The 24,864-nt window shown below is 36.5% G+C and overlaps 1 protein-coding gene across 1 annotated transcript; it reads left to right on the top strand.

Moving 5' to 3' along the window:
- The first annotated feature begins 9,230 nt into the window (after positions 1-9,230).
- LOC145640893 (protein NLP6-like) lies at positions 9,231-24,360 on the top strand. Its single transcript, XM_081692122.1, has 8 exons — positions 9,231-9,862; positions 10,027-10,167; positions 13,053-13,627; positions 16,297-16,323; positions 16,437-17,289; positions 17,775-17,903; positions 23,284-23,341; positions 23,913-24,360. The coding sequence occupies exons 1-7, from the start codon at positions 9,736-9,738 to the stop codon at positions 23,310-23,312; spliced, it is 1,881 nt and encodes a 626-aa protein (XP_081548248.1). The 5' UTR covers positions 9,231-9,735; the 3' UTR covers positions 23,313-23,341; positions 23,913-24,360.
- The last annotated feature ends 504 nt before the right edge of the window (positions 24,361-24,864 follow it).

Here is a 24,864-nt window from a genome sequence, read left to right on the forward strand (position 1 = left end):
ACTGCATTTAAAACACTGATCGGTACTTCACCTTATAGATTGGTTTATGGTAAGGCATGTCATCTTCCCGTAGAATTGGAGTACAAAGCTTTTTGGGCGATCAAAAAGCTTAATATGGATTCTAAGGCCGCGGGAAAGAAGAGACTCCTTCAACTCAATGAGTTGGATGAGTTTAGATTGTCGGCATATGATAGTGCGCGGATCTACAAGGAGAAGACCAGGAAGTGGCACGACAAGAGGATCCTACCAAGAGAGTTTGCACCGGGCGATAAGGTTATTCTCTTTAATTCTAGATTGAAGATTTTCCCAGGAAAGTTGAGGTCTAGGTGGTCCGGTCCCTTCACTGTCACAAAGGTAAACAAATTTGGTTCGGTAGAGTTGGTGAATGACAAAGGTGAAGAATTCAAGGTGAATGGCCAAAGGTTGAAAGTGTATCATGAAGGTGCTACCATTAGAGATGTGGAGGAGACTCTCCTAACTCCACTTCCAACATGAGTTTCAAGGTGGTGAGAAGGTCGTGCGGGACCTAGATAAACCAGCGCTTTGCGGGAGGCAACCCGTATTTCATGCTTTATAGGCTAGTTTTCCTTTTCCTTAATTTTCCTTTTTTATTTTTATTTTAGAGAGGCGAGGAGAGTGATATTTCACCGGTTTTAAGTGTTGTTGTACAGGTATGAATTTCACAGGGTATAAAGACTTAGAGAAATTTTGAAGAAGAAACGGAATCGGAGGAAAAAGGCTCTCTCGGGCCCGATCGGGCGAGGCTCGCCCGATCGGGCGCGCAAGTGAGCCAGAATTCAGGGTCAATTTCGCCCGATCGGGCGCGTAAGTGGGCTAAGAATCGAAGCATATTTCGCCCGATCGGGCGAAACAGCCCGATCGGGCGCGCAAGCTAAGTGGATTCCAGGGTTATTTTCGCCCGATCGGGCAAAATTTTTGGAAAATCGAGTAAAAGAAAAAGAAATGTCGGGCGAAGTTCGCCCGATCGGGCGAGAAAAAGGGCGAAAAATCGTTCGCGTTCGCGCCCGATCGGGCGGAGCTCGCCCGATCGGGCGCGCAACTTGAATTTTGGAGAATCACACCTTCGCCCGATCGGGCGAGGCTCACCCGATCGGGCGCGCCATCAGAACGACACCCCCTTTATTTTCTTTTCTCTTCATTCTTCCCTCATTTCCTCCTTATTTCTTCTTCTTCATTCACTTTCTCTTTCTAAAACCTCCATTTTCAAACCTTAAACTTTCACTTCAATCTAAGATCTTCTCCAATTCCTCCATCCAAAATCAAAAATTATTACATATTTCATCATCCCTCACCTTCCTCTACACTCTATCCTAATTTTCCCCAATTTTCTCTCAATTTTTCTCAAACCCTAAGAGAGAGAAACCTCAAATTTTCTACTATTTTCAACGACAATGGCCTCCAAGCATTCGAGAAATCAAAGGGGTGAGAGCTCTAGTGCGGCACAACCAACAATCAACCCGGACCTTCAAATTCCGGGATGGGAGGAAGTTGTAATCGTTTCGGAGGAGCAACGGGTTCGGATGATCAACCTCATCGATCGTCAGGTAATTTCTACCCGTTTCATACATCATCCTACTTTAGCTAGGTTAGGTCTTGACAAATATGTAGAAAAATTGTTTAAGGGCATAGGCATGAGTGGGTTTTTTCAAATGTGCCACGATACTTATGATTATTTAACATTGGAATTTGTATCAAGTTTTAATGTTATCAAAATGAATGCCCTTATCACTCATGTCCAATTTCGATTGTTAAACAATAATGTGAGATTAACTTTAAAGGAATTTGGTAAATTGTTTGACTTGAAATCGGACAAGCCTATTGAACCTTCTCAAGACCACACCGCCGTGGTCTACAAGAGGTTAACAGGGGAGGATTTGGTGAACCTCCAACATGCCAAAGGGACATGGATTCAACATCCCGTCCCCAAACTTTGGCAAAGATTTGTCGGCCTCACCATTTTTGGGAGGCATGAACCGGCAAATGTTCGGATGGATGAATTGGAATTGTTGGCTTCCTATATAATTCCTAATGCTGAAAAATTAAATATACCTCATAGGATAGCAAACCATTTTCAAAGGGCGGCCAATGCGGCCGAAGCTAGTAGGTCTAGAGCGCCTATTTACTTTGGGGGGTTAGTGACCCATATAGCTAGGAAGCATTTAGGTTGGAACCTTGATGGCCATAGAAAAGTTGTGGGATCGAACCTAATGGACCTACCTTATTTTGGGAGTTTGAATTGGGTACAACCGGTGGGGAGTGATACTTGGTGGATTGTCCACCGACAATCGGGTAGGAGGGATCAAGCCTTTACCTTACCCCACCCCGCCTTGACCAAATTCGAGAGGGGGAAGCCCTCTTATACCTTCGAGTTAGATGGTCAAGGTGAGGTTCAACCACCTCACCCCTCACCACAACCTCACCAATCCCCCATTCACCACTCACCCCACTACACACCACCCCCACCTTTCACCTACGGCATGCCCACAATGCCTACTTCCTCGGTCGACTATAATGTCGACCCCAATGCCCCATATGACTTTTCGACTTTTAGGAGCCAACTAGACCGTATTGAGACGAGGCAAGGAAGGGTAGAGGGCATGATGCAAAACCTAGACTCTAGGTTAAGCACCCTAGATGGGAGGGTTGGTCTTATTGAGAGGAACCTAGGGAGGGGCCTTTACCCCATGTATGATGATTATGCCCGTCGGGGGGCTATTCCTCCCGATTCCCTTACTCCCGATTGGTTCCAATACCCCCAAGGAGGGTATTCTCACCCCGGTGCTTATGGTACTTATGTGGACTACTCTTCGGTCCACGGATATGGGGGTATGGGTGGGAATGTAGACCCTAACTACTATGCCAGTGGTTCAGGGTATGGTGGTGGTGGCTCTAGCCATGGCGGGGCCGGCTCTAGCCACGGTGGGGAGTACTCTAGGATGGATGAGGATGAGGAGTAGGCTACTCTCCCAAGTCAATGAGGGCATTGCTTGATTTGGCTTGGGGGGTGTTCTTTCATCTTGGAAATTCTCTTCCTTCTCTCTCTTTATTTGCTTTCTAGATAGTTTTTATTTGCTTTCCTAGTGTAGTTTTTATTGCTTTCTTATTTATGAAAAATACAAAAAAATTGAAAAAAATAAAAATTCAAAAATACGTTCCAATGAATTGTAAATCATGCTTCCCTGTGCCCCATACTTGAGAAAATTGTTTTGATTCTTGGTATTTGATGATGAACATTGTGGATTTGTTGGTCATGATTTGAAGTCTAATTGTTTGGATTCCTTAACTTGCGTCAATTTTGTCCAACTACTTGTGAATATAGTGCCTGACTAGTTGATTTGGTTAGGAAATGTGTGATAGTTCCATAATTCCTGGTATGTCAATGAATTTGAGTATTGATTTGCAACTATGAGTAGTGTTTCATGACTTTATAATATGCACATGAGGAGGACGAAGGCGTTCATTCCTTAGGTAGCCTTCAGAGATATTTAGATACATTTGTTCCCTTCTTGTCACCCATGTTGTTGCTTGTGCCCTTTTATTGTTTATAGCCACATTACAAGCCTAAATTGCCCCATTGGTTACTAGTCCCAAGCTTGGCTTGGGGGAGCTATTAGTGAGTGAGGTGAGGGAGTTTTGTAGTGTGCACTTTATTTGCACAATTTGGGTGGGTTTTGAGAAGTAATTTGTTCTTGATCATATTTTTGTTTTTATGAGTTTGAAAGTTGTATATATTTTGAAAAAATAAAAGTGTGATGGAAAAAAAAAAGAGTGAACTTCTAAAAAGAAAAAAAAAGAGGAAAAATGTTTGATGTTCAAATGTTCTAAGTGAAGGTTAATCAAAAGAAAAGGAAAGAAAGAAAAAAAATTGAGCCTCAATGAAAAAAATTTCAAGTTTGGTAAATAAGTTTGTTTATTCACTCTATTACTCCATTATTATATCTTGTGAGTGAAATTGTAAGTGTTGGGATTATTTATTATGATTGGAGTTTATTTGGTTGATGTTAGAGTTGGTTATGTTGGAGATGTGCATGATCATTATTTTTGATCATGGGTTTATTAGGATTCGGCTCCCTTAATGCATAGCTTTTCTCTCACATAATCCCAAATTTATCCTACCTTTACCCTAGCCTTACATTACAAGCTTAAAAGACCTTCCGACCTTGTGCATAGAAGTTGTGTAAATGTGAAAGTGTTGTCTTTCAATGCAAGCTATGACTTGACATATTTCGAGTCGACTAGTAGGATTGAGCGTTCATTGTTTTATACACACGAGAGTGTGAGTTGGGAGGGCATTGTTCACATTAAAGGGGTTGGGTGGAGAGCGATCGAGTACATTCTTTACTCGCCACATAAATGAGAGTCGAGTGTGTGAGCACTAGTCTTGAATTCTATATGCTCTTGTGGTTTGCTCTACTTGACAATTGTTGGGGAGGAAGGGTGATTAGATGAATAAGATTGATTGACGTTGAAGCATGTTTGTTTAATTTTACCTTGAATCGTTGGCTTTTGATTTGTTGATTGGGGTGAAGTATGTTTTATAAGTTCCTTGATGAGCCCTTTGCTTAGGGACAAGCAAAGGTTTGGCTTGGGGGAGTTTGATGTGTCCATTTTATATAGTATTTTACCCCCGTCCCTTGGTCATAATTAGTAGTGTTTTTGGCCCTTTAGGGCCACTTTTATTACTAATATGTGTTTTCTAGTGTTTTCGTAGTTTTGGTTAAGTTTTGCAGGGAATTGCACCTTCGGAGCATTTTCCCGGGATTTTTATGAAGCGACTACGAGCATTGGAGGAGCACGACCATTTTCGGAGCCCGAGGCAATTGGACCATGTATTCGAGACCCGAGAGGAAATATGGATTAGGCCGAGAAATCTAGCCCAAATCGAAGTCCAAACCTCCAAGATGAAGCCGGGCCCGATCGGGCAAGCTTACGCCCGATCGGGCGAGCTGCGCTCATGCCAGCTGCCAAGGAGATGCGCGCCCGATCGGGTGAGCGTAGGCTCGATCGGGCGCAGCACTGAAGGATAGGCATAGAAAAAAAGGCGGGCCCGATCGGGCGTCCCCTTCGCCCGATCGGGCGCGTGTTTTGTTAGAACCTGATTAAGCTTTGTTTAATTCGTGTTTTAGGGGAGATATATATATTCGTTTTGTACGGATAATTAATGACTCTTTTCTCTTAGACTTTCTCTCTCTACTTAGTATTTTTCTCTCTCTAGAATTCTCTCTCAACTCTTGTACTTAATTCCTTCATTAATTCCAGATTTGTTTTGGTACAATTTCTTCCCTTTCTAATTTCAACTATTTTAATTGTTTTCTTGTTTATGTTTATAATTGTTTATTTGATTGGATTAGTTATGATGATTAGTGAGTAGTTTAATTCTAGGGTTCATGGGGATCCATAATTAATATGAAGGGATAGTTTGTTATTATTGATTGTTGATATTGCATGATAATTTCTTATTGAATTGTTTTAATTCTTTGCAATTAGATTATGAATCGAGCTGATGTAATTTGATTGTGAATGTTTAGCAATATTGAATTCATGAATCGAGCAGATGTTGATTTAATATTAAAGGCTATTTTTAATAGGAACTTAGGTCTAATAAATTGCGAGAGCCTGTTAGATCCATGTTGATTAATAAATTGCGAGAGCCTGTTTATCATGTTATTGATGCATTGTTAATTATTGATTGCTTCGTTCTATCCCGGAATATTAATTATTGGTGAACCTGCGACCCTAGATTTCCTTATTATTGATTCTTTTCTCCCTAAATTCACCCTTCGTAGTATAGAAATCATATTTAAAATATTGGTTACTTGGATAATTTAGATTATATTAATTAATTAGAATTAAAAAGACTTGTTTCCCTGAGGAGATCGACTCTACTTCCCTATCTACTTTAGTTAGAGAATTTAGGAATTATTTTTTATTAGGGGATACGAATTTACCCTATCATCGCCAGGACCTGCAAAACAACGGAGCTCCAGATGTTCGGAGGTCCGCCTCTGACGGTTAAGTTAGTACGGGATTGGAGTAAAAACGTGCGGAAAATAAATATCTTCTCCGATTCGAGATCAGGTGTTTTCTCTGTTTTCGAGAGTAATAAATTATGTAATAATTGTAAAATGTTAGGCGCCCCAATAATTGGGGAAATCTCCCTATTTATAGGGTCCTCGAAAGGTGTGCCCTGCCTTAGGGTTTAATGACCTAAGGATTTGGGCTGCGCCGTTTTGCTACTACGTTGGGAATTGGGCCTTGAAGACGCCAATTCCTGAGGGCGTATATCTTCTTGACACGTGTCAACCCCTAGGAGGTCCGTTTGGAGACCTTTTTAGGTGACATGTGTCATGCTATCATTGGGCCATGTGACGTGATAGAAATACCCAAATTAGGTTGCTTCTTAAAATATTTGTTTTTATTAGACCATCATCACTCATGGTATAAAAATTTATACCATCCCTCTCTCTCTACCACATCATCTATACCACAATACAATATACTTTCTCAAAAAATCATCCCACCCATGGTATAAAAAAAGTTTACCACCACACTTTCTCTCTCCTATTTGTATCAAAAATACACTTAATTTAATTATAATTATATTTTATTTATCATTGAAAATGACTAATTAATGTTTGTAAAGTTAATTAAATAAAATAAGCAATTTATGTAGTACAAAGTCAATCAATCAATCAAAGCCTTAATCCCAAAAGTGGGGTCGGCTAACATGAACCAAATTTGATTATTCCGTGTAGTCATCAACATAAATCTTTCTCCTCCATCCCTTACGATCCAAAACTTCATCCTCACGTAAATCCATGCACTTCATATCCTTCCTCACTCCTTCCAACCAAGTCATCTTTGGTCTCCCTCTTCCTCGTTTAATCCCTCCATGGTCCCACTCTTCCACTCTTCGCACCGGTGCACCCTCGGGTCTCCGTCTTACATGTCCAAACCAACGCAGACGATTTTCCCTTAATTTATCTACAATGCCCGCCACACCTACTTTCTTGCGAATAACCTCATTTCTGATTCTATCTCTTAAAGTGTTTCCACACATCCACCTTAACATGCGCATTTCCGTAACCTCCATCTTTTTAATATGCTCTTTCTTAGAAGCCCAACATTCTGTACCATAGAGCAACACTGGTCTTATGGCAGTCCTGTAGAATTTTCCCTTCAACTTTAAGGGAATGCTGCGGTCGCATAGCACTCCCGTGGCCGCTCTCCATTTAAGCCACCCTGACTTAATCCTGTGGGTCACGTCTTGATCAATGTCACCATTCTTCTGGATGATCGACCCTAGGTACTTAAAACATTCACTCATGGTCAAATCCTTTCCATCCAAACTCACCACTTCATTGCTTGTCCCCCTCTGAGTGCCAAAACGACATACCAAATATTCAGTCTTACTCCGACTTAGCTTAAACCCTCTAGATTCCAACCTTTGCCTCCATTGCTCCAACTTGACATTAACCCCATCCTTAGTCTCATCCACCAAAACGATATCATCTGCGAACAGCATACACCATGGAACCTCATCTTGAATTGGTCTAGTTAATTCGTCTAGAACCGTTGCAAAAAGAAAAGGGCTTAATGCAGACCCTTGATGCAATCCGATTGTAATAGGGAAATCTTTTGTCAACCCTCCGCATGTCCTCACATTTGTTGACACATCCCGATACATATCCTTAACTAGGTCTACATACCTTCGTGGGATACCTTTCTTCAACATTGCCCACCAAAGTATCTCTCTTGGCACCTTGTCATATGCCTTCTCTAAATCAATAAAGACCATATGAAGATCTTTCTTCTTTACCCTATAAAACTCCATCATTTGTCTTATCAAATGGATTGCCTCCATAGTAGATCTCCCAGGCATAAAACCAAATTGGTTATCTGAAATGCTTGTGCATGCCCTCAACCTTTGTTCAATCACCCTTTCCCACAACTTCATAGTATGGCTCATAAGCTTAATTCCTCGATAGTTAGAACAATCTTGAGCGTCTCCTTTGTTTTTATAAACCGGGACCAAGGTGCTCTTCCTCCAATCTTGTGGGATCCTTGTAGCCGTCCATATCTTGTTGAAAAGGTTTGTTAACCAATCAATACCAATCTTACCCAAACACCTCCACACCTCTATCGGTACCCCATCAGGGCCAACCGCCTTCTTAGGTTTCATCTTCCTCAGTGCAATCTCCACCTCTACTCTCCTAATCCTTCGCACATACTCCATGTTGATTTCTTCATCACTCATAGAGGTATCTCCTATCACAACTCCATTACTTCCATTAAATAATTCATCGAAGTACCCCTTCCACCTGTCCTTGATGCCCTCCTCTTGCACTAGGACCATTTGGTTCTTATCTTTGACACACTTCACCATGCCAATATCCTTCCTTGCCTCTTGTCTTCTCTTTGCCATCTTATAAATGATCCTTTCTCCCTCCTTGGAATCAAGCTTTTCATAAACCTCCTGATATGCCTTTTCTTTTGCTTGGCGAACAGCTGCCTTTGCCTTACTCTTAGCCTCCTTATACGCTGCAAAGGTTTCATCACTCCTACATTTTCCTATGTAGTACAAAGTGAATTAGAAAAAATATACTTCGTATAAAACTATATTAATATTGGTGTCTATGTGTAGGTCTTGAAAAATTATAAACAATGGTAATTTTTTCATAATTTTTTACTTTTTAATTTTTTCTTAAAATGCAATTGAAAAAAAAAAAAGATACATGATAACCAGGCCACATGGCGTGACCTGGTTGGTTCATGTTTCACGGGGACCAAAGCAATTGTTTACTATGGGATGATATATACCATCAAATGATATAGTTATATACCACCAATGTAGTAAAAAATAGCATGTTATTGATGAGTTTTTACACCGTGGTATAAAATTAAAGCACGAGTGTTGATGCTCTTAGGTAGTTTCTCACAAAAAAAATTGCTTTTAAAAGGTAGTTTTTGACAAAAAATCCTTACTTATATTTGTATACTTATTTATTCCTCGCTTCTATTAAAATGATTAACAAATTGCTAAAACTTATTGACAACTCCTTGTCTAGTTTGGTAAGATTAAGGTAAAAAGCAATCCATATGTCTAAATTCACACGTGTGTCTCATCTTAGTAGGTAATTTGGCCCTACAAATTGTAACATATACATATTTTTGGTCTAATATCTTATTTGTAAGCCCTATATACAATGTCAATGTCACAAATATGAGTTTAACAACCCAAGAAGCCACCTCATGCTACAATCGTTGTAAATAACACCATTTTTGCATTTGGGTACCCATTAACAAATAAACTCATAAAGGCCGTAACGTCCACAACCCATAATGAATTAATGACCACCTTTAGGACACTAATTAAGGTTTAATTACTAAACAATAGAAAAGATATGGAATATAGTTCCTAATCCAAACAATCATATAATCCAAATCATATTATAATCAAGCCGTCGAAGTTGAACTTTTCTTAATCTTTCTCAGATCACCCCATCTGGACATAGGAGGAAAAGTGATCGACGATCACAAATTTCAAACTTTTACATCACCTTAATTGATTGTGACTTAAGAGGGTTCATTTAATCTTCCTCACATAAATGACCCTCTTCTTTGATTTATGCTCTGAAATGAACACTACTCCACTGCTTTTCTTACATCTTTTGACTATAGCAAGTGCTCCTAGAACCATTTCACAACTTCAAGATGTTGCTCACGCAAGAGCTCATGCTCGAGCCGGTGCCCGATGGGATCTTTACCTCTTATCCCTCATCCGATCCCCAATTTCCTTCTTGGATGATGGTTGATTTTTTCTCAAACAATGATTCCGGTGGTAAGATAGATTTCTTTTTTCATTTCATGGTTTATTTAGATTTTTGGGTTTTTTTTCATTACGTGTTTAGTTCTTATCGTGCGTATAGTGTTATTTAAACTAGCAGGATGACAATTAAATCAAAGCTGACGACTTCTTGTTGTTTTGTTTGTATGTGATTAAAGTCGAAAACGATGAAGCCTTGGAAACCCTTGGCAGAGTTGACGAGCCAACACCCACCGTTTCCCTTCCTGAAGAGCTAGTTCTGCCCTTTTCGCCGGTTTCTAACTTTATTGACCAAGTCAACGACGATGGCTCCGGTAATGGTAAGCTTCATCACTTAGTTTCAAAGTTGTGGTTTCATTGGTTCATTTGTGCTATTAATTAATATCATTACATTGATAGTTTTTATGATAATGCTTTGATAGGCTATATAAAATAAACCCTAATATATGGGCAAATATGAAATTTTATTCGTCAATCAAATAATAAATTGTTTCCTAGTAAACCCACCAGATAATAATGATAGAATATGAAAATGAATATACAAAGTAGATACCAACAAAACACAAACCAATAGTGATGGACTGATAGATTTATTATTGTATGTTGATGATCAAAACTTTTTAAAAATGTTCTCACCGCATGATATTGTTTTCCCTCAATTAATTCATTAAAAAGTTTCTGATGAATACTTGTTTAGGATTTTATCTGGTGTTTACATTGTTTGTAATGAAGAGATTTTATTTATTTATTATTATTATTTTATTTTTTTGATCTTAACAACTAGGGCATGATTGATAATAATTTATTGATTTGCTTTTAAAAAAAGGCTGTTATAGGTTCAAAAATAGCATAGATCGAAAATGGTATGAAAGATTCTTGCTGAGGAAAAAGTAGAACAGATGATAGAATTTGTAAGCCGAGCTTGTGTAAGAAAAAGCAAGTAAAGAACAAAACATATAAGCATTTATTATGTTTTGATTATCAATATTGTGAACAACTATTAATCCATTGGCTTTAATATAATGATCATTTAATGGTACAAATTTGACCAAATGTTTACTCTATTTAATAATCAAACTTAATAGTATATTATATGAAGCTTTTAAAGTGGGATGTCTGCATTCGAATAAGCAGCTAAGAGTGCTATATTATACATGTAAATATATTTGAGCTTAATGTATCAAAAAACTTTATAATTGTAAATTGAATTTGATATACATGTAAATATATTTGAGCTTAATGTATCAAAAAACTTTATAATTGTAAATTGAATTTGATAGCCTTAAATTACCATATTCTCTAAGCTAATTAAATTTATGACCTCAACTCTAAATTTTCTTAAATATAGAATAAATTTAAATAAGGTGAATAGTATAAAGTAAAAGGACTGTCAAACGGTGTTCAGCGCAAATATTTCGGAATTTCTACGTAAAATAATGTTAACAAACCTCTTCAACTAAACAAAACTAGACATATCATCACATCTTTGGCTTTAAAATAACATTTTGTTTGCTATGTACTTCATCCCACCTCGGCCCTAAACTCTCAAATATATCTCTCACCATATGATATACTTCTTCTGTTCTTTTTTACTTGACCTATTTCTATTATCACGTTTGTCAATGCAAAACTTTAACACTCAATAACATTAATTTTCCATAATTAAAAAATATAAAAGTTATATATTATGATAGTACTTATTAAGACGAATTCAAAACGATCCAACATAAATATGTTTTTCCTTACATATTATTCACAAAACACGGTCAAAGAAGGGGTGGTGAATAGTGTAAAAGTTAAAGCGGGTCAAGTAAAAAAGAACGGAGGAAGTATGTTTCCTAATCTATTCCACTCATGTCAAAAATGATCCTAATTTATCAAATAATTCTAGATGGTATGGGATATGTATCTATAATACTCCTATATACCTGTATGGGAATGGGATTCTGTGCTAATACTTTCTTGTTCAATTCAGTGAACTTATTAAACTACATGACCTTAAATAACGAAAATATAATTAAGTTGGTAGATAATGATAATTGTAATTAAAATAACGAACATTATGACAGTTGGGACGAAGGGAGTAAAAAGGCCATGAAAATATGTAATTGATTTCCATATAGTACTTGTTCTAGTGCCCAAAAATAAAGTCCCAAGGTTAATCGGTATGAAATATCGATCCAACAATGTAGCAATACAATAATAATATGTAATGCCTTATCTGAAGTACCATGCACATGGTGCACCTATTTATAATAATTAAAAAAAGGCGAAAAGAACATATAAGTGTTTGACAATGAACATGTTTGTGTTTGACAAAGAATATGCATTACCAAACAACATAAAGACATTACAAAAACAACGTAATAAAAACTTTATTAAAATTCTATGAAAGTTTACACATTAAGAATTTTTATTTTATTTATTTATTTATTACCAAACCTATCATTTCCCTAAAAATAGTTTTTTCTCTCTTTAAAAATTCAACTTTCTATGACAATTTTAGTTTTCACCCCCAAAAATTATTTTGAACTAAAAATATTTCAAGATTTCATTTTCAAAATTTGAAATTCGAAATCATATATGTTAAAAGAACATAAGTTATAATGTAAAGAATCACATATAGTTCATACCTAAATAACACACTGATCAAACTCAAAGAACCAATTCATTACATTTATATATGACATCATAAGTGACACAGTTCCATCCAAAAATAAAATTTATTTATTGACACGGTTAAAAAATTGAAATGAAATGATTAAAAAGAAAAAAAATAACCAAATCCTCAAACAACAAAAAAAAAACTAAAACAAAATATATATGACATCATAAGTGCATTTGGCGGGAAAATTTTAATGAGAAAGTGACACATATACATTTGAGAGAGAAGATGATGTCAGCAAATTTCTTTTTTACTAATAGTTAATAGATTCTTCATTTACGGCCTAAGTATTTGTTTTTGTACTATGTATTTACCTTTTACTTCCCTTCTGAATATATACTTCTATGTTCAATATTATTTTATTATTTATTTGAAATGGTATTTTCCTTGTTTTTCGGAGTTCCAAAGGTGGAAATGTGCCACAAAAGTTTTTAGCTGTACCTACCTTCTAATGTGCAATAATTAACTTGATCAGTTCACATTAGAAGTTCTGCTATTGTTGTGCAATTCTTATTTTCGTCATATATTATAATCTTGCAGTTAAGCTTCTCGCTGAACAAAACTTGGAGAAAACACTTTTGGATTTCAAACCACAATTAAAGACTAATCAAATTGTAGCTGCTCAATTATGGTTTCCAACAAAAATTGTCAAGACAAATGTGCTAAGATCTTCACAGCACAACATACCTGGTTCATGGACCGAAGATAAACGGTTCATGCTAGAAGTGACCGAGGGATACTTGTGTGAATCGCTAACCCGGGTTTATTCATCTGATAAAAACAGTAAAACCGGTAGCTCATTTAACATCATTGACACCCTCATCCCGTACTTCTCTACTATGGAAGATGTGACATATCTCCTAAATAGGCAGGTTTCGGTCACTGCATATCAGTTAAGGTGCCCTCAATGGGCGCCTAATTTGCATATATACAAGTCTCATCATCAAAATAGTCCGAAGCCAAGTATTACCAAAGAAAATTATATCATATGTGGAACTTTGGCGATACCTGTGTTTGATCCTTATACTAACCAATGTGTTGGAGTTTATGAAGTTGTAGTTGCATCTACTGAAGTTGACCTTGTGATCATTGATATAATCTGCAATCTTCTTAAGGTTAGACTCATTTCATTTATGCGTATCCTAAGTTTTCTTCTATTATTTCTAAATCATCTTATCATATCCTAATGTCTCATTAGTTAGAACTTTTTGGTCAAAATGGGACAATTCAAATGGGACAAAGCCAGTAATGTGTTGAAGAGAGATGTGTTCCAAATCCATTAGTTACCCTGTGTTTTAAGATTTTTTTTGTTTGCATCTACTAACGTACTATTGTGGGATTCCAAAGTTATATACTTCCTCCGTTAAATATTAATTTCAATAAAGAAGAAATATTTTAAGTTTCTTTGTTGTAATTAATATTTAACAGAGGAAGTGTAAGATAACCCAAATTTGAATAACGTTAGAGGACACATGGAATGAAAATATAATGTTGTGCAAAATATTTTGTAGATGCATGTGTTAGTTTAGATGAACTACTATGAGAGGGGGGGTGAATAGTAGTAGGTTCTAATCGTGAAACTTATGCGGAAATTAAAAACAAAACATAAACAGAACTTAAAGAACACATCAAGTTTTACGAGGAAACCATCCAGTGCCTAGCTGGAAGTAAAACCTCGGACCTATTGGGACTTATAAACAAATTCCATTATAATAGGCAACTCTCCTAGTACAACCTATTACACAGACCTTTGCTTCGCAAGTTCCACCACGGACACTTGCCTATATGATAGGACACCTCCTACCAGACCTAAGACACTTCCTAGGATCCTTCTCTCCCTTTACCCAGGACACTTCCTAGGTGACCCAAGACACCTTTCAGGTTCCTTTCACTTGACCCAAGACACCTCTCAGGTTCCTTTCACTCACTGTGCACTCACAGCTACCACTCGAATTTTAGAGAATTCAAACTCATACACTCATGTGTGAATTTAAGAGAATTCACAATCTCACCCCAAAACCCAAAATACTCAAACCCATTTTCCCATTACAAGATCTCATCGAATAACTCTAAATACATATATATGAATAAAGATATAAAACTAATATGTTGGACACTCGAGATCTGTCTGGAACTCACTGGACGTACTGTAACCAGAACTTGATAGGAACTTTGACAAGGAGGACTGACTTAGCTTCGTGGTGAAGGATGAAACCATTAAGCACGACCACTACACTTCGTCAACCTCAACTTTGAATGAATACATATGAGCATATTTATAGTACACTCGAATTATTCATTTCATCTTGAAAAAGATAAGTTTTCTGAAAAGATAAGTTTAAAAGATATTTTCTAAAAATAAGTTTTCCAAAAATATATCTTTTTGTTAAGAATAAAAAATATCAATAATAATAAGATAAACTTAGCATAAAATCAGATTTTATTCAAAACTTATCTTTTTGTTTAAAATACTTTTTAAACAATCTTATCTTTTTCCAAAAGGGATTTATTAGAAGATAAATATCTTTATTCAGTAAAACCAAATCCCTAAAAGATATGCACGCATAAGGTAAATATATATATCATTAAAACCGACTTTTAACGACTTGCATACTTAAGTTCCTATTAGGTTCCTGAACTCTGAGAGTCACTGAGTTCCTGACAAGTCACTCACTCTAATTTCATTGACTGTTTGGAGTTACCTTGGTTCTATATAGACTTGTTCCAGACCGACTTTTATGTCCAACATACTTACATGAATCCTAGAGCAATATACTTCTATTTCTCTGTCTTCAAGTTGCTTCTCTGAAACTCTTGTTCTGGAATCCTGTAGTCTTGATATATTTTGAATCTTAGAGTTTGCCCCAGCATTACACCGGAACCAGGTCGTTACAACATGTTTCGAAGTTCCTGTTAAGAAACTTCTTGAAGTTTCATTTCTGGAACTCTTCTTCTAACTTTACTTGTATCCCCATGGATCTTCTAAAGTTCCTCTGTTTCAGTTCCTTCTTCAACTCTCATAGTTTACTAAACCTGCAAACATCAAAACACTAGAAAATCCTTATTAAATGGAAGTTCGCTCAATCATAACTATCATCATCAAAACCTCATAAGGGTCAACAAGTTGCCCCTTTTTAATGATGACAAAATAAGCAAACTTCTTTGAATAACAAAGTAAAGTAGAAGGTTAGTTTTTTTCATTTATAAAAACAATAAAGAAAACTAAACTAAATTAAAAGACTCCTACACATACATGACCTATATATGCATAGGATACTTACCTTATGAAGCTAACATATGCAAACACATATTTACATAGTTACCTTCATGGTTCCTTATCCATCATCATGCTTATCAACCATAACACTTATCGTTGTTCTTGTTCCTCTATTGCTTATCCTATATTGCTCAAGTTCCTTACATAATACATATATACCTGTCATTACTCAGGTTCCTTGTATCCTGTTCCAAGCATAACTTGCTCTTTCTATGCACAACTTAACATACACGTTAGATAGATAATCATCATTAGTTTATAATCATCAAAACCTAATTGCTCAACAGCATGTCTAAAATGAAGGGAACAATTTGTATGCTGACATTTTAAGTGTTCTATTGAATGTTTAAATGATAATGTGACAATATGTCAATATGAACTCATACATTCGCAACTAAACATGATGGAACGTGTCGAATTGTTTTCATCACAACTATAATTAGATAAAATAATTGTAAAAATTATCTTACCAATATGATCAAATTGATAATGTTTAATCTTTTACAGGCAGTAAACCTTCGTGCAGACACACAGGTAAGACTCTCCTTTTGAGCTTATTATGTCATTTATATAAAACAAGCTCATAAAAAATGATTTTTTGAGCTAATATTTACTATCGTAGCTCAATATATATGTTTCATTTACAGTTTCACTACCAACCTCGGCAAAGATTGCTAGCAGAGATTTCAAAAGTGATGATCAAAGTATGCAAAGATCATGATTTGCCTCTAGCACAGACTTGGATGCCTTGTACATGTCCTGACCAAAACTGCAATTCACAGAAACTCTGCATGTCAAATGCAGAGTTGCCGTTTTACATGAGGGACTCTTCCTATTTCCCCTTTTGGAGAGCTGGTGCCATGTATCACATGGCTGAAGGACAGGCGGTCGCTGGCACGACATTTTCATCAAAAGGGTTGTGTTTTTGTAGAGATATCACCCGGTTTCCGGACAACTTCGCCTTGGTGCCTTTGTCACGTCAATTTAAGATTAATTGCTCCTTGGCTATTTGCTTAGGGAGTGCATACGCAAACAACGATTTCTATATCGTGCAATTCTTTTGGCAAAGAACCTTGAAAAATACAATAGAAGATGATGATCTAAAGGTCTTGTCCGTTACATCATCAATGAAACAACAATTTGATAAGTTAAACATGGTTTCGCCTACTTATGAAGAGTTGGAGGCAGAGACGGAGCAAGTTCGTTACCGCACAAAACTTATCGGTGGTGAGGGTATTAGAGACGATTTTACGTTCTTATCGAATACAGTCATGACAGGGGAAGAGCAAACTGAAGTCAGCTTGGTATTACCAGAGGAAATTTCTTCAAATATGTTCATTGATCATCAAGATCACAAGTCCATCAATAATCCAGGAATTGAAGTTGTCCAATGTAAAGTTATAAAAAAATCTAGGAAGAAAAGATGCAATAATTTGTCCAAGGAAGATTTGGAGCCGTATCTCAAAGGAACATTAAATGATGCAGCCAATGACCTTGGAAGTAAGTATTTATATATCTCTAAGCTCTAACTAGATATTAAGCAGGTTGTCTGATAGTGTATATAAACTCATCATGGCTACAACTTTCAGCTTAAACTTATTGGTTGAGATAGTCAATTAACATGGTATAATTAATGCCAATGTGATGGTGTGCTACAAATATCACAGGTTCAAATCTCATCTGCCATATCTCCCTATATCCACATTTCAAGCCTAAAAGGCTTTTAATCATGTGAAGGGACGTGATAGAGTATATAAACTAATCTTGAACTTCATTGACTTAAATATTTAGTTGAGTTAGTCCCATAACAATTTCTAATCAATAAGTGTCTAGTCATTGATGGCATTAACAAATACCATTTTGAATGTTTTTAGGCTCATTAATCCTCTTTACTATTCAAAGGTCTATGTCATCAATTTATGTGGTATCTTTCTAGTTTCTACCATGTTTAATACTAATAGATGCAATTGCATTCTGTTACGCAGTTTCAAAATCCACCCTAAAGAGGAAATGCAAGGAATTGAAAATCGAGAATTGGCAAGATGAGCGAAAGAAAAAGGGTATTGGTGTTCCCGCGAGGAGGAAAAGAGCAGCTAAGCGTAATTTACTACAAGGTAATAATCTAAATCTGTACAATTATATTAGTATTATTTCATTATGATTCTTTAACATCGGAGATATAGGGTTTTAACAAGGAGTGCTTTGCCTATGGATATTAATATTAAAAGCTTGAAAACTCCATACAGGAAGTACAAGTAGACATAAATATATAAGTAAAAAAAAAAAAAAAAAAAAAAAACAACCATTATGCTTATTAATTTTATCATGCAAAATTGACCTCAACACCTTGATACATAGCATAGGTGCATCAAGCACCCCAAGCATTGAATAGAGTCACACACGAGTAGTGATAGACCACTACCAGGTATGGGCTCCCTTGGTCCATACCTAGGGACAAAAATGAAATTTCATGTAAATTCTTAGACAGTAACTCATTTGTTACTAAGCGGTAAAAAAAAAACTCTCTTTTCCCCTCTCTCCTCTTTCTCCACCAGAATGCTCACCGGAAAACCTTTATTTTATTTTTTTTAAAATTCTCATCGGAAAGGTGTTGGTGATGGTGGTCGTAAAGTTTATAATTCGGCGAAATTTTCACCGGAAAACCAATTAAAAAACCTTTGAGTGAGAGGAGAGAGAAAATCACCATCACCATCACCATCATCTCTTCGTTTTCGTCTTCATCAAGTACAGTGTACAATAACAGTATGAAACCATTAGATAACAACATACAAATAAAAATAACAGTATACAAATGAAAAATAACAGTATATACGTTAATAATAACTGAGCACCGACAAACAATTAATGTCGTCGACTTCAACATTCTCACATCCAAATTATTCCAAATTTCAACAGTTCTAGCACAGAACTCGCCGTTTTTCATGGTTGAAGTAGTAAATTTGCACTCCGGTGGAAAATTCATCGTCGATCTCGTGATTAAAGTAACAAATGCTTAAAGACCTTGAAAATCCTTCGCCGGCGTCCGACTATACTACCTTTCATCAATTAAAATCCACATAACCTTTTGTATTTTAATCAACCACACAATTTGCTACTCTGGTAGAACACCGCTCCTCGTGGATGAAGACTTGAAGAGTAATGTAACTCCGGTTGATAAGTATACTCCGGAAAAGAAGAATACTCCATAGCCTCACCCTCACTCCTAGATTTTTGGGTTATGTTTTTTTTTTACCCACTTTTTCCTTTTTTATTCAATTTACATTAAAATTTTATTTAGAAAATAATATTATACTATGGTATGGACAAGTACTAGTTCCTACCTGTTAGTGGGTAATACTTACTCAGTCATACACCAACTATTGATTGAGGTGCAACACATGCTATTAATTGGGTGTTTTTTTTTTTTTTTTTTTTTTTTTTTTTTTTACAATAAAAAATAGCTATTAGTAGATGACGCAAGTTGCACGCCTAAGTCAATAGTTAATGGTATGTCTGCTACTAGACAGGGTTTGGGGTACACGGTGCACCCATGCTTTACTTTAGAGTGTTGTGGTCAAGTTTTTTTCATTTTATTACAAAAAAGTCTACTGCAACTAAATGGACTACATATTTTTATCACCTTAATGTTGATTATATCCTCTCAATGATTATTACTCCCTCCGTGCTTTAATAAAGGTTACAGTATGACTTTTTTCACTATTTACATAATGGTTTTGACTTGATTAATTTACCAATATATAACATAACAAATGTCATTTTATAATATATTGTTGGTCGTGTCTTCCATGAGCCGATTACAGTTTCAGATCATGCTGCAATTTTATATGACTCGGAACTTTCAATACCCAAGGCAAATAGGCCGTACCAATTGGAGAGATGGTGCCTTCGATTTAATGAGATAAAGGTGTTAACTTTGGATATTTGGATGAGAAAAATTAATGGTTCAAGCATGTTTATGTTGGCAAGCCACTTTAGATCGTTTCGGGATAAGGCTCAGAAGTGGTGTTTGGATAATAAAACTGTTTGGGGGGTAAATTGGAGAAGTGTTTCGAATAATCTAGCATGACAAGGGGAAGCTGTAACTTCAATAAGAGAAGGGGAGGAATATGTTCTTTGGGTGAATGAGTTAATTCCGAATTGTGCTTTGGATTTTCACTATTGGCAACAACGCCTTAAAGAGAAGTGGGTTAGGGAAGGAGATATGCCTTCGCCAATGCTTTATAATAGAGTCAAACAAAAACAGAAAAAACGAGAAATTATCACTCTTCGTAATGATGATGATATATGGGTTACAGGGCAAGATCAGGTAGCTTCTCTGATTCAAGACTCCCTTAAAAAGGTGTTTAATCCAGACATGGGACTAAGAGAAAGCTTAGAGGATGATATTGACCTCCTTTTTCGTGAGATGTCTTTCCCACAGCTAAATGATAGGGAAGCGGCTGCAATGATTAGGCCCTTCTCCTATCTAGAAATTAAAAATGCGATGTTCTCAATTCACCATTTAAAAACCCCGGGTCCGGACGGGATCATTGCTGAGTTCTTTCATGTGCACTGGCAGATAGTTGGGACCTCGGTGGTCGAGGCGGTCCAACATTTCTTCAGGACGGGGTTTCTGTTAAAGGAACTTAATGCCTCGCTGCTTATTATGCTACCCAAGGTTCAATGTCCGGAAATAGCAGCCTACTTCCGTCCTATAAGCTTATGTAACACGATATATAAATGCATAACCAAATGCATGGTAAATCGTATGAAGGGGTCTTTACCACTTCTCATTACATAATTCCAAAATGCCTTTGTTCCTGGGAGATATACGGAGGACAACATTCTCCTTAGTCACGAATTAACCCATGTCATCAACAGCAATAATCATAAAGCTCCGATGGCGGCACTAAAGATTGATATGTCAAAAGCTTACGATCGGGTAAATTGGAATTTTATCCTCAAAATCCTAAGGGCTTATGGATTCCCGGAGAAATGGGTTCATTGGGTGGAACAATGCATCACCACGGTTTCTTACAGGACTTTAGTAAATGGCAGGGTGGCAGACTCCTTCAAGCCGGATTGTGGGTTACGTCAGGGGGATCCGCTATCTCCTTATATGTTTCTTTTTTGCATGGATGTTTTATCGCGAATGCTCATTTTAGCAGAAGACATACAGTTATTTCAGGGGATCAAGGTTTCAAGAAGATCTCCTTCTATTTCTCATCTGTTTTTTGCAGATGATGCCATGATTTTCTTCAAAGCTACTAACAACTCCTGTGAGTAGATCGCAAGTCTTCTGGCTAGGTTTGAAAAAGTGTCAGGGCAGCAGTTAAATATTAATAAATCCTTCATCAAGTTCAGCATGTCTACATCGGAGCAAGACAGGAACAGTTTTAAAGCCATCTTAAGGATGGAATGCAAGGATAATTTAGGGACTCATTTGGGAGCCCCAATTGATTTAGCACATAAAAAAGCTGACTCTTTCCGTTATATAGTGGATAAAGTGGCTACAAAAATTATGGGGTGAAGCTCGTTGAATTTGTCCCAATCAGCAAAGTTGATCCTTATCAACACAGTCCTCATCAGTATTTCATATCACGTAATGAAATGCTTCAAGCTGCCAACTTCCATCGTCAATACAATAGACTCCATGATTACTAGATTTTTCTGGGCCTCGAAAGGGGAAAAGGGCATGCATTGGGTCAAGAAGGATATTTGGGTGGTTTGGGTATCAGATCTGCAAGAACGTTAAATGATGCAATGTTATTTCGACAGGTTCAAAGAATGCACTACAATCCCCAACTACTGGCTTCTAAAGTCTTATACAAATGGGAAACGAACCCTCTGAATACAGGAAAATTAACTGATAGGGTAAGGGGTAACGTCTCATGGGGTAAGAGGGGTCTACAGAGAGTCACTGGTACCTTGTTGGAGGGCTTTGCTTGGAAGGTGGGTTCAGGGGACTCAATAAAGTCGGCAAATACGAAATGGGTAAATGGGAAAGTGCCTGTGATTGCCTCCAGTCAGCCTTTAAAACGTATAGGATCGGGCTTGGTGAGTGATCTGATCCTTCATGAACCTAAGAGGTGGGATATCCAAGGAGTGAGAAATTACTTTGATTGGGATAGTGCTCAAGAGATCCTGAACCTAGAATTATCAGAAGCTCAAGATGAAGACATCTTATATTGGACTCACCACAAATCAGGCAAATACACTACTAAGACGGGGTATGCTTTCCTTCAGGGAACGAAAGCAGCTGTAACTGACAGCAGGCTCTCCCCGGCTTTTTGTAAGGTTTTATGGCGCCTTCATATTCCCCCAAAATGGAGCATGTTCATATGGAAGGTGATTATGAATGGAATTGCAACAAAGGCTAACTTGCACCATAGGGGGATTTCCATAGAGGTGAGTTGTGACTTGTGTGGGGAGAGAGTAGAGGATGTTCACCATGTGTTTCAGACGTGCAACATGGCTCAGTATGCATGGGCAAACAGCAGCTTCAGCTCTAATTTTGAATTTGCTGAATCCAGTCCAATACGATAATGGATTCAGAGATATATCCTGCTCTTTTATAGCGAGGATGGCATTCATAGTGACAGAATTTCCAGTTTCATAATAATTTTATGGTGCCTTTGGCTTAATAGGAATGGAAAGGTCTTTAGAGGAGATGATGGTGATAGGGCCAATCTTCAACGGCATTTTGATAAAGCAAGGGAAGACCTAAATATCTTTAGAAGCAAGGCAATCAATCATCAGAACGATGCGTGTGGCCCTAAACCACCAGGTTTTCACTACGCTTCGCTAGGGAGGGAGGTTTTCAAACTCTAGGCAGATGGGGTATGTTCTCAGGGAATGACGATTCTTCTAGATGGTTCGTGGCAGAAGGCTACGGGAACCGCAGGCATGGGTTGGGGTTTTATTAATACAAATGGCCAATTTCAGGAAGGAGGAGGACACTACTGTAAAGCAAACTCAGCTCTTCATGCGGAGGCCCTAGCTTGTCTCATGTCCATTAGATGGGCTAAGACTAAAACCTGGGGGAAAATAGTGCTCTTCTCGGACTCTGCGATTCTGGTCAGCATCCTTGATAACCAACAACATCCTAACATCAAAATTCTATGGACCATTCGTGATATCAAAAGGGAGGCAAATGGTTTAGATTTTTGTGTGGTTTGGAAGGTGAGTAGAGACCAAGTGCATAGGGCACACTTGATTGCTAATGGGTGTAGAGTTAATTTTTCTAGCTTTGTTACTTAGTTTTCTTGTCTCTTGTGCTGTTGTCAAAAATATATATATATATTGTTGGATTTGTTATAATGTATATTTTCATGTGAATTTCGTATGATTTTACTAACATATATATAATTAGATAAATTAATGGTCAAAGTAGTGTCTCAATATGCGTGTTTGGTTAAACTGTAACACTTATTAAAACATGAAGGGAGTTAAAAAAATTTTAATAACAGTTCAGCTCTTTAATGCTTTATGTAGAGATGGAACTCGTAGAAGAAGATATCTAAGAAGGTTTAGTGAGAAAACAGCTAATAAGGTATGTATTTATGCCTTTCCTTAATTTGTTCTAGAAAAAAGATTAGGTCTTGCTCTTTTACCTTATTTTTGCTGAAGTGATTTTTTTTTTTTTTTTTTTGAGAAATCAATTGAAATTATTTTTACTAAACTTATATTATTTATATTGAACTGAAAATATATTACTATGACTAAATCATATTCTTAGTGGTTCTCTTTAATACTTTTTTTCATTTTTTTGACGAGAATGTTTTTTTATTAAAAGTTTAATTTTTATTAATTAAAATTATTTTGAACGAATGGACAAAAGTTGAGATTATTTTTACCAATTTTTCTTATTAAAATATGGATAAGTAATAAAAATCTGAGGTGAATGAATGATTAAAAAATTAATAAATAAATAAATAAACATATAGTTTAGGAGGTAAAATTTTCTCCAAAATAAACTCTAATTTATTATAGGTATATAGATGAATATTAAACGTAAGGATATACGATACCGAAAGCACTAATTTTTTGAGTTTTTTTTTCTTACTTTTCGTTCCCTAACATGTGCTATATGGTATGTGGTGCATGTTGTCCATCTTTGGAAGGCTTGTGATCAATGATCCAACTTTTGTGGAGGAGCTGATCTCTTAACAAATCTTTGGTATTTCCATTTATTATCAATGGGTGTGTAAATAGATAAATAATTATTGTAAGTTATACTTTAATCGATAGTGAATTTATGTATGTAGAAGTGTGCTTATTTTTAATTTTTTCTTTTGCTGAAGAACCGAGATTAAAGTATTCTAATGCTTTCCAACATTAAAAGGATTAGTGTATTTCGTAAATAATAATAGCAAATTATAGTTGTGATAACGTACATAATAATTATATTTTTATTTCGTTACGTTATTGTGATTGGTATAGCATTTTGTGCGCTACTAGCTAACACCATATAGCCGCTTGTAAAAGAACAAATTCACCATTATAACACTAATCGTGTAATCCAATATGGTAAGAGTAACCTTTGTAATATTGTAATCTGCGATAAGGCTCAGGGTGCGCAAGCAATTCACCACTAGCAAGGCTAAGCTAGTGATTTTGCTCGATCGGAAAGTCACTTGGTTTTGGTCCTAATAACTCTGCTTCATAAATAATATCCAAGGTGTATTTTCGTTGACATAAAAACAAACCTGATTTACTGCGAGTCACCTCAATCTTCAATAAATACTTCAAAGGACCATGATCCTTCATCTTAAAACAATCACAAAGATAAGCCTTGAATACAACCAATGTAGCGGAATCATTCCCAGATTTGATAAGATCATCAACATAGACTAAGACATTAATATGAACATTGCCTTTAGTGTATGTAAAAAGAGAGTAATCAGAGTAAGATTGTAGAAAACCATACCCTTTCAGAGCCGCATTCAATTTTGCAAACCAACACCTTGGAGCTTGTTTTAACTCATACAGATATTCTCTCAAATGACAAACCAAGCTCGGTTCCGAGCTCTCAAAACCAAGAGGTAATTTCATGTATACCTCCTCATCCAAATC

This window comes from Chenopodium album, chromosome 7 (assembly GCF_948465745.1).
Source record: "Chenopodium album chromosome 7, dcCheAlbu1.1, whole genome shotgun sequence".
Classification (NCBI taxonomy): Eukaryota; Viridiplantae; Streptophyta; class Magnoliopsida; order Caryophyllales; family Amaranthaceae; genus Chenopodium; species Chenopodium album.